The sequence below is a fragment of the Dendropsophus ebraccatus genome, chromosome 14, assembly GCF_027789765.1.
Source record: "Dendropsophus ebraccatus isolate aDenEbr1 chromosome 14, aDenEbr1.pat, whole genome shotgun sequence".
Taxonomy (NCBI): Eukaryota; Metazoa; Chordata; class Amphibia; order Anura; family Hylidae; genus Dendropsophus; species Dendropsophus ebraccatus.
The window spans coordinates 77,970,339-77,984,181 of record NC_091467.1 but is presented as its reverse complement, the minus strand read 5'-3'; the positions used below and the strand labels follow the sequence as shown (position 1 = coordinate 77,984,181).

The 13,843-nt window shown below is 47.1% G+C and overlaps 1 protein-coding gene across 1 annotated transcript in view; it reads right to left on the bottom strand.

The window, feature by feature from the left end:
• Positions 1 to 2,989: 2,989 nt before the first annotated feature.
• Positions 2,990 to 13,843, bottom strand: part of CCNDBP1 (cyclin D1 binding protein 1) — a 32,873-nt gene continuing 22,019 nt past the window's right edge. Inside the window, exons 8-11 of the mRNA XM_069951789.1 lie at positions 13,101 to 13,354; positions 8,476 to 8,536; positions 7,148 to 7,194; positions 2,990 to 5,019 (exon numbers count right to left, since the gene is read on the bottom strand). Coding sequence (XP_069807890.1) covers positions 4,911 to 5,019; positions 7,148 to 7,194; positions 8,476 to 8,536; positions 13,101 to 13,354 — 471 coding nt within the window. The 3' untranslated portion in view covers positions 2,990 to 4,910. The remainder of the gene's footprint in view (positions 5,020 to 7,147; positions 7,195 to 8,475; positions 8,537 to 13,100; positions 13,355 to 13,843) is intronic.

Here is a 13,843-nt window from a genome sequence, read left to right as displayed (position 1 = left end):
ATACTAACAGCATATACAGCGGCATACATAACTATATACTAACAGCATATACAGCGGCACACATAACTATATACCAACAGCATATACAGCGGCATACACAACTATATACTAACAGCATATACAGCGGCACACATAACTATATACTAACAGCATATACAGCGGCATACATAACTATCTACTAGCGGCATATACAGCGGCATACATAACTATCTACTAGCGGCATACACAACTATATACTAACAGCATATACAGCGGCATACACAACTATATACTAACAGCATATACAGCGGCATACACAACTATATACTAACAGCATATACAGCGGCATACACAACTATATACTAACAGCATATACAACGGCATACACAACTATATACTAACAGCATATACAGCAGCATACATAACTATCTACTAGCGGCATACACAACTATATACTAACAGCATATACAGCGGCATACATAACTATATACTAACAGCATATACAGCGGCATACACAACTATATACTAACAGCATATACAGCGGCATACACAACTATATACTAACAGCATATACAGCGGCATACATAACTATATACTAACAGCATATACAGCGGCATACACAACTATATACTAACAGCATATACAGCGGCATACACAACTATATACTAACAGCATATACAGCGGCATACACAACTATCTACTAGCGGCATATACAGCGGCACACATAACTATATACTAACGGCATATACAGCGGCATACACAACTATATACTAACAGCATATACAGCGGCATACACAACTATCTACTAGCGGCATACACAACTATATACTAACAGCATATACAGCGGCATACATAACTATATACTAACAGCATATAAAGTGGTATACATAACTATCTACTAGTGGCATATACAGCGGCACACATAAGTATATACTAGCGGCATATAAAGCGGCACACATAACTATCTACTAGGGGCATACATAACTATATACTAACAGCATATACAGCGGCACACATAAGTATATACTAGCGGCATACATAACTATATACTAGCGGCATATACAGCGGCATACATAACTATATACTAACGGCATACACAACTATATACTAACAGCATATACAGCGGCACACATAACTATATACCAACAGCATATACAGCGGCATACATAACTATCTACTAGCGGCATACACAACTATATACTAACAGCATATACAGCGGCATACATAACTATATACTAACAGCATATACAGCGGCATACATAACTATATACTAACAGCATATACAGCGGCACACATAACTATATACCAACAGCATATACAGCGGCATACACAACTATATACTAACAGCATATACAGCGGCACACATAACTATATACTAACAGCATATACAGCGGCATACATAACTATCTACTAGCGGCATATACAGCGGCATACATAACTATCTACTAGCGGCATACACAACTATATACTAACAGCATATACAGCGGCATACACAACTATATACTAACAGCATATACAGCGGCATACACAACTATATACTAACAGCATATACAGCGGCATACACAACTATATACTAACAGCATATACAACGGCATACACAACTATATACTAACAGCATATACAGCAGCATACATAACTATCTACTAGCGGCATACACAACTATATACTAACAGCATATACAGCGGCATACATAACTATATACTAACAGCATATACAGCGGCATACACAACTATATACTAACAGCATATACAGCGGCATACACAACTATATACTAACAGCATATACAGCGGCATACATAACTATATACTAACAGCATATACAGCGGCATACACAACTATATACTAACAGCATATACAGCGGCATACACAACTATATACTAACAGCATATACAGCGGCATACACAACTATCTACTAGCGGCATATACAGCGGCACACATAACTATATACTAACGGCATATACAGCGGCATACACAACTATATACTAACAGCATATACAGCGGCATACACAACTATCTACTAGCGGCATACACAACTATATACTAACAGCATATACAGCGGCATACATAACTATATACTAACAGCATATAAAGTGGTATACATAACTATCTACTAGTGGCATATACAGCGGCACACATAAGTATATACTAGCGGCATATAAAGCGGCACACATAACTATCTACTAGGGGCATACATAACTATATACTAACAGCATATACAGCGGCACACATAAGTATATACTAGCGGCATACATAACTATATACTAGCGGCATATACAGCGGCATACATAACTATATACTAACGGCATATACAGCGGCATACATAACTATATACTAGCGGCATATACAGCGGCACACATAACTATATACTAGCGGCATATACAGCGGCATACATAACTATATACTAACGGCATATACAGCGGCACACATAACTATATACTAGCGGCATATATAACTACTAACAGCATATGTACTAACGGCATAATTACATACATAATCTGAAATAAAGAAGTGGATTATAGAATTTTCTTGATAGGTTTTTGCTCTTTCTAGTGATGCCGGAAAGCAGCAGCCGTCTATTCTATAGAGGGAATCTGTGAAGTGTCCAGGGGGCGTTGCCGAGCTGCAGCATGGCTCCTCCCTCCTTGGCTTTCAGCATTGCGACCTGTATGTCAATCACTAAAGACAGGGAGGAGTGGAGGCAGGTATGCATGCTGCTGCTGAGCCATGCCTCCTGGACACTAGAGCTCTAAGCAACATATAGATATGGACAGGTTCCATTTAACCACATAGAACAACGTCCTCTACTTGGTTACTCAGCATGTTAGGCGGCCGCTCTGACCATTTAATAATATATATAACACTATGACCTTCCATCACATTGTGCCACCTGGGACAGATCGCAGGATACTGTACGGAGAAGCACACGGTACAGCGTTTCACTGCCCGTTGGCCGTTTATAGATCTATGACGTCCGTCCATTGCAGCCGAGTGCAATATATTCAGAAAGAATCTAGAGAAATAACTTTATTGTTATGATAATGTAAGAAGCCTGAACGCCATCTGCTATAATGTACAGTGAGTGTTACAGAGGCCTATAGCGACCACTGAGCTCCTTCTCTCCATACATAAGTGACGCCATACTGCGCAAGCATCGCACGTCTCTCCATACATAAGTGACGCCATACTGCACAAGCATCGCACGTCTCTCCATACATAAGTGACGCCATACTGCACAAGCATCGCACGTCTCTCCATACATAAGTGACACCATACTGCACAAGCATCGCACGTCTCTCCATACATAAGTGCCGTCATACTGCAAAGCATCGCACGTCTCTCCATACATAAGTGACACCATACTGCACAAGCATCGCACGTCACTCCATACATAAGTGACACCATACTGCACAAGCATCGCACGTCTCTCCATACATAAGTGACACCATACTGCACAAGCATCGCACGTCTCTCCATACATAAGTGACGCCATACTGCACAAGCATCGCACGTCTCTCCATACATAAGTGACACCATACTGCACAAGCATCGCACGTCTCTCCATACATAAGTGAGGCCATACTGCACAAGCATCGCACGTCTCTCCATACATAAGTGAGGCCATACTGCACAAGCATCGCACGTCTCTCCATACATAAGTGACACCATACTGCACAAGCATCGCACGTCTCTCCATACATAAGTGAGGCCATACTGCACAAGCATCGCACGTCTCTCCATACATAAGTGAGGCCATACTGCACAAGCATCGCACGTCTCTCCATACATAAGTGACGCCATACTGCACAAGCATCGCACGTCTCTCCATACATAAGTGACACCATACTGCACAAGCATCGCACGTCTCTCCATACATAAGTGACGCCATACTGCACAAGCATCGCACGTCTCTCCATACATAAGTGACACCATACTGCACAAGCATCGCACGTCTCTCCATACATAAGTGACGCCATACTGCGCAAGCATCGCACGTCTCTCCATACGTAAGTGAGGCCATACTGCACAAGCATCGCACGTCTCTCCATACATAAGTGACACCATACTGCACAAGCATCGCACGTCTCTCCATACGTAAGTGAGGCCATACTGCACAAGCATCGCACGTCTCTCCATACATAAGTGAGGCCATACTGCACAAGCATCGCACGTCTCTCCATACATAAGTGAGGCCATACTGCACAAGCATCGCACGTCTCTCCATACTGCACAAGCATCGCACGTCTCTCCATACATAAGTGACACCATACTGCGCAAGCATCGCACGTCTCTCCATACATAAGTGACACCATACTGCACAAGCATCGCACGTCTCTCCATACATAAGTGACACCATAATGCACAAGCATCGCACGTCTCTCCATACATAAGTGACACCATACTGCACAAGCATCGCACGTCTCTCCATACATAAGTGAGGCCATACTGCACAAGCATCGCACGTCTCTCCATACATAAGTGCCGTCATACTGCAAAGCATCGCACGTCTCTCCATACATAAGTGACACCATACTGCACAAGCATCGCACGTCTCTCCATACATAAGTGACGCCATACTGCACAAGCATCGCACGTCTCTCCATACATAAGTGACGCCATACTGCACAAGCATCGCACGTCTCTCCATACATAAGTGACACCATACTGCACAAGCATCGCACATTTTCCAGTGTCTCAGTTATCACCCGGTGGGGGCAGATATAGCGTTTCCCTGTACATCCAGCAGGCGGCAGCAGCATATTCCAGCAATGAGGTCACAGGGCGGCCTGCGTCTCCCGCGATGAGGTCACAGGGCAGCCCGCGTCTCCCGCGATGAGGTCACAGGGCGGCCCGCGTCTCCCGCGATGAGGTCACAGGGCGTCCCACGTCACCCCAGAGGAGGTCATAAAGCGTCCCACGTCACCCCAGAGGAGGTCATAGGGCGTCCTGCGTCAGGCTTTTCACCTTGTTCATATTGTGGTCGATGGCGTTGTGGAGGAACTGGACCCAGCTGGATTCTGTGTCAGAGCAGACATGGCTGGCACTGCGGGATAGAAGGGAGGGAACAGGTCAGCAACTTAGCTCCAATTATTATTGAACACTATGGAACCCCGAATGGCTTCTATGTGAGATGGCAATGGGCACAGTCATAGGGGGCTACAGCGTCATGCACACACACCTGGGAAACATTGCCGATAGCCAACTCTGCTCGAGCCATTGAAGTCAATAGGGCCCATGCACGGAGCCCGAGCTGGAAATACCCCTTTAAATACGTCTGCTGATTGATTCTGCTTTCCGGAACTGAGCAAGTTAAAGTCCTCGCTTAGAAAACCATTCGGCATCTCATGCAGATACGGGAGATGGTGAAGTGTCCCGACCCGACCAATCTCTAGACACCACCAGGAGAAGCGCGTGGTGAGGTGCTTCACTCTCCAGCCGCCTCTGATCTATCCCCAGCTACACTGGATGGCCTCCATTATAAGGATATTACCCCAGTAGCTGGATGGCCTCCATTATAAGGATATTATACCAGTAGCTGGATGGCCTCCATTATAAGGATATTACACCAGTAGCTGGATGGCCTCCATTATAAGGATATTACGCAGCTGGATGGCCTCCATTATAAGGATATTACGTAGCTGGATGGCCTCCATTATAAGGATATTACACCAGTAGCTGGATGGCCTCCATTATAAGGATATTACACCAGTAGCTGGATGGCCTCCATTATAAGGATATTACACCAGTAGCTGGATGGCCTCCATTATAAGGATATTACGCAGCTGGATGGCCTCCATTATAAGGATATTACACCAGTAGCTGGATGGCCTCCATTATAAGGATATTACGCCAGTAGCTGGATGGCCTCCATTATAAGGATATTACACCAGTAGCTGGATGGCCTCCATTATAAGGATATTACACCAGTAGCTGGATGGCCTCCATTATAAGGATATTACACCAGTAGCTGGATGGCCTCCATTATAAGGATATTACGCAGCTGGATGGCCTCCATTATAAGGATATTACACCCAGTATCTGGATGGCCTCCATTATAAGGATATTATACCAGTAGCTGGATGGCCTCCATTATAAGGATATTACACCAGTAGCTGGATGGCCTCCATTATAAGGATATTACACCAGTAGCTGGATGGCCTCCATTATAAGGATATTACGCAGCTGGATGGCCTCCATTATAAGGATATTACGCAGCTGGATGGCCTCCATTATAAGGATATTACACCAGTAGCTGGATGGCCTCCATTATAAGGATATTACACCAGTAGCTGGATGGCCTCCATTATAAGGATATTACGTAGCTGGATGGCCTCCATTATAAGGATATTACGTAGCTGGATGGCCTCCATTATAAGGATATTACGTAGCTGGATGGCCTCCATTATAAGGATATTACACCAGTAGCTGGATGGCCTCCATTATAAGGATATTACGCAGCTGGATGGCCTCCATTATAAGGATATTACGCCAGTAGCTGGATGGCCTCCATTATAAGGATATTACCCCAGTAGCTGGATGGCCTCCATTATAAGGATATTACACCAGTAGCTGGATGGCCTCCATTATAAGGATATTACGTAGCTGGATGGCCTCCATTATAAGGATATTACACCAGTAGCTGGATGGCCTCCATTATAAGGACATTACACCAGTAGCTGGATGGCCTCCATTATAAGGATATTATACCAGTAGCTGGATGGCCTCCATTATAAGGATATTACACCAGTAGCTGGATGGCCTCCATTATAAGGATATTACACCAGTAGCTGGATGGCCTCCATTATAAGGATATTACACCAGTAGCTGGATGGTCTCCATTATAAGGATATTACGCCAGTAGCTGGATGGCCTCCATTATAAGGATATTACACCAGTAGCTGGATGGCCTCCATTATAAGGATATTACGTAGCTGGATGGCCTCCATTATAAGGATATTACGCCAGTAGCTGGATGGCCTCCATTATAAGGATATTACACCAGTAGCTGGATGAACCCCCCTACCCCCGCCGCTGACCCCAACAACGCCCCCCCACCACCACGGCCGCTGACCCCAAGAGCGCCCCCCCCCCCCACCACGGCCGCTGACCCCAAGAGCGCCCCCCCGCTGACTACAACACGCCCGGGGGGGAGATTCTCTATAAATAATCACCTTGTGATCTCCAGAACTTTCTTCAGCACAGAGGATAACTTTGCTGCCTGTAAAAGAGGAGACAGGAGCTGTAGACTGGACAGGACCAGATGCATGATGGGAGGAGACAGGAGCTGTAGACTGGATAGGACCAGATGCATGATGGGAGGAGATAGGAGCTGTAGACTGGATAGGACCAGATGCATGATGGGAGGAGATAGGAGCTGTAGACTGGATAGGACCAGATGCATGATGGGAGGAGATAGGAGCTGTAGACTGGATAGGACCAGATGCATGATGGGAGGAGATAGGAGCTGTAGACTGGATAGGACCAGATGCATGATGGGAGGAGACAGGAGCTGTAGACTGGACAGGACCAGATGCATGATGGGAGGAGACAGGAGCTGTAGACTGGACAGGACCAGATGCATGATGGGAGGAGACAGGAGCTGTAGACTGGACAGGACCAGATGCATGATGGGAGGAGATAGAGCTGTAGACTGGATAGGACCAGATGCATGATGGGAGGAGATAGAGCTGTAGACTGGACAGGACCAGATGCATGATGGGAGGAGATAGAGCTGTAGACTGGACAGGACCAGATGCATGATGGGAGGAGATAGAGCTGTAGACTGGATAGGACCAGATGCATGATGGGAGGAGACAGGAGCTGTAGACTGGATAGGACCAGATGCATGATGGGAGGAGATAGGAGCTGTAGACTGGATAGGACCAGATGCATGATGGGAGGAGACAGGAGCTGTAGACTGGACAGGACCAGATGCATGATGGGAGGAGACAGGAGCTGTAGACTGGACAGGACCAGATGCATGATGGGAGGAGACCGGAGCTGTAGACTGGACAGGACCAGATGCATGATGGGAGGAGACAGGAGCTGTAGACTGGATAGGACCAGATGCATGATGGGAGGAGACAGGAGCTGTAGACTGGATAGGACCAGATGCATGATGGGAGGAGATAGGAGCTGTAGACTGGACAGGACCAGATGCATGATGGGAGGAGATAGAGCTGTAGACTGGATAGGACCAGATGCATGATGGGAGGAGATAGAGCTGTAGACTGGACAGGACCAGATGCATGATGGGAGGAGATAGAGCTGTAGACTGGACAGGACCAGATGCATGATGGGAGGAGATAGAGCTGTAGACTGGATAGGACCAGATGCATGATGGGAGGAGATAGGAGCTGTAGACTGGACAGGACCAGATGCATGATGGGAGGAGATAGAGCTGTAGACTGGACAGGACCAGATGCATGATGGGAGGAGATAGAGCTGTAGACTAGATAGGATGATATGCATGATAGAAGGAAAGATGGCAGCTACTTACATTGAGGCGCACGGCGGCCTGGGTCATCGGGGGGTACATGCTCAGGGCCAGCTCATCAACACTGATCAGAGGAAGAGAGGAAAGATAAGTGTCTGAATTATTCTACAGGCAACAAGAGAACCCGGGCCGTAATAACCAGTGCTATAATAACCCGGGCCGTAATAACCAGTGCTATAATAACCCGGGCCGTAATAACCAGTGCTATAATAACCCGGGCCGTAATAACCAGTGCTATAATAACCCGGGCCGTAATAACCAGTGCCGTAATAACCAGTGCCATAATAACCCGGGCCGTAATAACCAGTGCTATAATAACCAGTGCTATAATAACCCGGGCCGTAATAACCAGTGCTATAATAACCCGGGCCGTAATAACCAGTGCCGTAATAACCCGGGCCGTAATAACCAGTGCCGTAATAACCCGGGCCGTAATAACCCGGGCCGTAATAACCAGTGCCGTAATAACCAGTGCCGTAATAACCCGGGCCGTAATAACCCGGGCCGTAATAACCAGTGCAGTAATAACCAGTGCAGTAATAACCAGTGCAGTAATAACCAGTGCAGTAATAACCAGTGCTATAATAACCCGGGCCGTAATAACCAGTGCCGTAATAACCCGGGCCGTAATAACCAGTGCCATAATAACCCGGGCCGTAATAACCAGTGCCGTAATAACCCGGGCCGTAATAACCAGTGCTGTAATAACCAGTGCAGTAATAACCAGTGCTATAATAACCAGTGCAGTAATAACCAGTGCTATAATAACCCGGGCCGTAATAACCAGTGCCGTAATAACCCGGGCCGTAATAACCAGTGCTATAATAACCCAGGCCGTAATAACCAGTGCTATAATAACCCGAGCCGTAATAACCAGTGCTGTAATAACCCGAGCCGTAATAACCAGTGCTATAATAACCCGAGCCGTAATAACCAGTGCTATAATAACCCAGGCCGTAATAACCAGTGCTATAATAACCCGGGCCGTAATAACCAGTGCTATAATAACCCAGGCCGTAATAACCAGTGCTATAATAACCCGAGCCGTAATAACCAGTGCTGTAATAACCCGGGCCATAATAACCAGTGCTGTAATAACCAGTGCTGTAATAACCCGGGCCATAATAACCAGTGCTGTAATAACCAGTGCCGTAATAACCAGTGCCGTAATAACCCGGGCCATAATAACCAGTGCTGTAATAACCCGGGCCATAATAACCAGTGCTGTAATAACCCGGGCCATAATAACCAGTGCTGTAATAACCAGTGCCGTAATAACCAGTGCCGTAATAACCCGGGCCGTAATAACCAGTGCTGTAATAACCCGGGCCATAATAACCAGTGCTGTAATAACCCGGGCCATAATAACCAGTGCTGTAATAACCAGTGCTGTAATAACCCGGGCCGTAATAACCAGTGCTGTAATAACCAGTGCCGTAATAACCAGTGCCGTAATAACCAGTGCCGTAATAACCCGGGCCATAATAACCAGTGCTGTAATAACCCGGGCCATAATAACCAGTGCTGTAATAACCAGTGCTGTAATAACCCGGGCCATAATAACCAGTGCTGTAATAACCCGGGCCATAATAACCAGTGCTGTAATAACCAGTGCTGTAATAACCCGGGCCATAATAACCAGTGCTGTAATAACCAGTGCCGTAATAACCAGTGCCGTAATAACCCGGGCCGTAATAACCAGTGCTGTAATAACCAGTGCTGTAATAACCCGGGCCATAATAACCAGTGCTGTAATAACCAGTGCTGTAATAACCCGGGCCGTAATAACCAGTGCTGTAATAACCAGTGCCGTAATAACCAGTGCCGTAATAACCTGGGCCATAATAACCAGTGCTGTAATAACCCGGGCCATAATAACCAGTGCTGTAATAACCAGTGCTGTAATAACCCGGGCCATAATAACCAGTGCTATAATAACCAGTGCAGTAATAACCAGTGCTATAATAACCCGGGCCGTAATAACCAGTGCTGTAATAACCAGTGCCGTAATAACCAGTGCCGTAATAACCCGGGCCATAATAACCAGTGCTGTAATAACCCGGGCCATAATAACCAGTGCTGTAATAACCCGGGCCATAATAACCAGTGCTGTAATAACCAGTGCCGTAATAACCAATGCCGTAATAACCCGGGCCGTAATAACCAGTGCTGTAATAACCCGGGCCATAATAACCAGTGCTGTAATAACCCGGGCCGTAATAACCAGTGCTGTAATAACCCGGGCCATAATAACCAGTGCTGTAATAACCCGGGCCATAATAACCAGTGCTGTAATAACCCGGGCCATAATAACCCGGGCTGTAATAACTCGGGCTGTAGTAACCAGTGCTGTAATAACCAGTGCCGTAATAACCCGGGCTGTAATAACCAAAGCTATAATAATCCGGCCCATAATAACCAGTGCTGTAATAACCAGTGCTGTAATAATTCGGCCTGTAGTAAACCAGTGCTGTAATAACCAGTGCCGTAATAACCCGGGCTGTAATAACCAAAGCTATAATAATTCGGGCTGTAGTAAAGCAGGCTGTAATAACTCGGGCTGTAGTAAACCAGGCTGTAATAACTCGGGCTGTAGTAACCCAGGCTATAACCTGTGCTTCTACAAATATATGCCCTCCCTCCAAGAATATGGCTGGGTATCCATACTGCAGCCAGGACCTATACATATATACACTGCCACATGGAGACACAGAAAGAGGGACGGAGGAGAATATACAGACCCCAGTGCTGACACAGTGTATACAGGCAGCAGCATCAGGTGAGTGCCCACACAGTGTATACAGGCAGCAGCATCAGGTGAGTGCCCACACAGTGTATACATACAGCAGCGTCAGGTGAGTGCCCACACAGTGTATACAGGCAGCAGCGTCAGGTGAGTGCCCGCACAGTGTATACATACAGCAGCATCAGGTGAGTGCCCACACAGTGTATACATGCAGCAGTAGGCGAGTGCCCACACAGTGTATACATGCAGCAGCGTCAGATGAGTGCCGGCACAGTGTATACATACAGCAGCGTCAGGTGAGTGCCCGCACAGTGTATACATGCAGCAGCATCAGGTGAGTGCCCACACAGTGTATACAGGCAGCAGCGTCAGGTGAGTGCCCGCACAGTGTATACATGCAGCAGTAGGTGAGTGCCCACACAGTGTATACAGGCAGCAGCGTCAGGTGAGTGCCCACACAGTGTATACATACAGCAGCATCAGGTGAGTGCCCACACAGTGTATACATGCAGCAGTAGGTGAGTGCCCACACAGTGTATACATGCAGCAGCATCAGGTGAGTGCCGGCACAGTGTATACATACAGCAGCATCAGGTGAGTGCCCACACAGTGTATACATACAGCAGCATCAGGTGAGTGCCCACACAGTGTATACATGCAGCAGTAGGCGAGTGCCCACACAGTGTATACATGCAGCAGCATCAGGTGAGTGCCCGCACAGTGTATACATACAGCAGTAGGTGAGTGCCCACACAGTGTATACATGCAGCAGCATCAGGTGAGTGCCCACACAGTGTATACATGCAGCAGTAGGTGAGTGCCCACACAGTGTATACATGCAGCAGCGTCAGATGAGTGCCCACACAGTGTATACATACAGCAGCATCAGGTGAGTGCCCACACAGTGTATACATGCAGCAGTAGGTGAGTGCCCACACAGTGTATACATGCAGCAGCATCAGGTGAGTGCCGGCACAGTGTATACATACAGCAGCATCAGGTGAGTGCCCACACAGTGTATACATGCAGCAGCATCAGGTGAGTGCCCGCACAGTGTATACATGCAGCAGCATCAGGTGAGTGCCCACACAGTGTATACATGCAGCAGCATCAGATGAGTGCCAGCACAATGTATACATGCAGCGACGTCAGGTGAGTGCCCGCACAGTGTATACATACAGCAGTAGGCGAGTGCCCACACAGTGTATACATGCAGCAGCCTCAGATGAGTGCCGGCACAGTGTATACATACAGCAGTAGGTGAGTGCCCACACAGTGTATACATGCAGTGGCGTCCGGTGAGTGCCCACACAGTGTATACATGCAGTGGCGTCAGGTGAGTGCCCACACAGTGTATACATGCAGCAGCCTCAGATGAGTGACACAAATATAGATTTTACACCTTATAAAAAGTATACACCGGCCTCTCAACACACTGGGCTCTGTACACCTGTATACACCCCTCCCTGTACACACTGGGCTCTGTATACACCCCTCCCTGTACACACTGGGCTCTGTATACACCCCTCCCTGTACACACCGGGCTCTGTATACACCCCTCCCTGTACACACCGGGCTCTGTATACACCCCTCCCTGTACACACCAGGCTCTGTATACACCCCTCCCTGTACACACCGGGCTCTGTACACACCCCTCCCTGTACACACCGGGCTCTGTATACACCCCTCCCTGTACACACCAGGCTCTGTATACACCCCTCCCTGTACACACTGGGCTCTGTACACACCCCTCCCTGTACACACCGGGCTCTGTATACACCCCTCCCTGTACACACCGGGCTCTGTATACACCCCTCCCTGTACACACCGGGCTCTGTATACACCCCTCCCTATACCGCTGCAGTCAGAGACTCAGGTATACCTGGGGCTGACCTCCTGGGTAATATCCGCCAGGTCATCCAGCTGGGCCACTTGCTCTGATGTCTCCACTTTGCCATTGGCCTTCAGAGCTGCCAGCACCTTCTTCAGACAAGCCTTGGAGGCCTTCATTAACCCCAGGCAGGGGGCAATAAGCCTGCGGTCCGACTCCGACCAGTATGTGTCCTGGTTCCCCCGAGCGGCCATATCCTCATCCTCCAAGACATCGCTGAAGGGATCCTCTCCGCCTGCCAGAGCCTGAAGAGAACACATCACATCATCAGAGCCCAAGTATACCCCCGTATACACCCGGTTATATATGGTCAGCAGTGTATTATATACTTATTATCCTCCTGTATGAGTGTGTATATATCTCCATTCTGTGTAGGTATACAGCAGTGTATTATATACTTATTATCCCCCTCCTGTATGAGTGTGTATATATCTCCCCATTCTGTGTAGGTATACAGGAGTGTATTATATACTTATTATCCTCCTGTATGAGTGTGTATATATCTCCCCATTCTGTGTAGGTATACAGGAGTGTATTATATACTTATTATCCTCCTGTATGAGTGTGTATATATCTCTCCATTCTGTGTAGGTATACAGCAGTGTATTATATACTTATTATCCTCCTGTATGAGTGTGTATATATCCCCATTCTGTGTAGGTATACAGCAGTGTAATATATACTTATTATCCCGCCTGTATGAGTGTGTATATATCTCTCCATTCTGTGTAGGT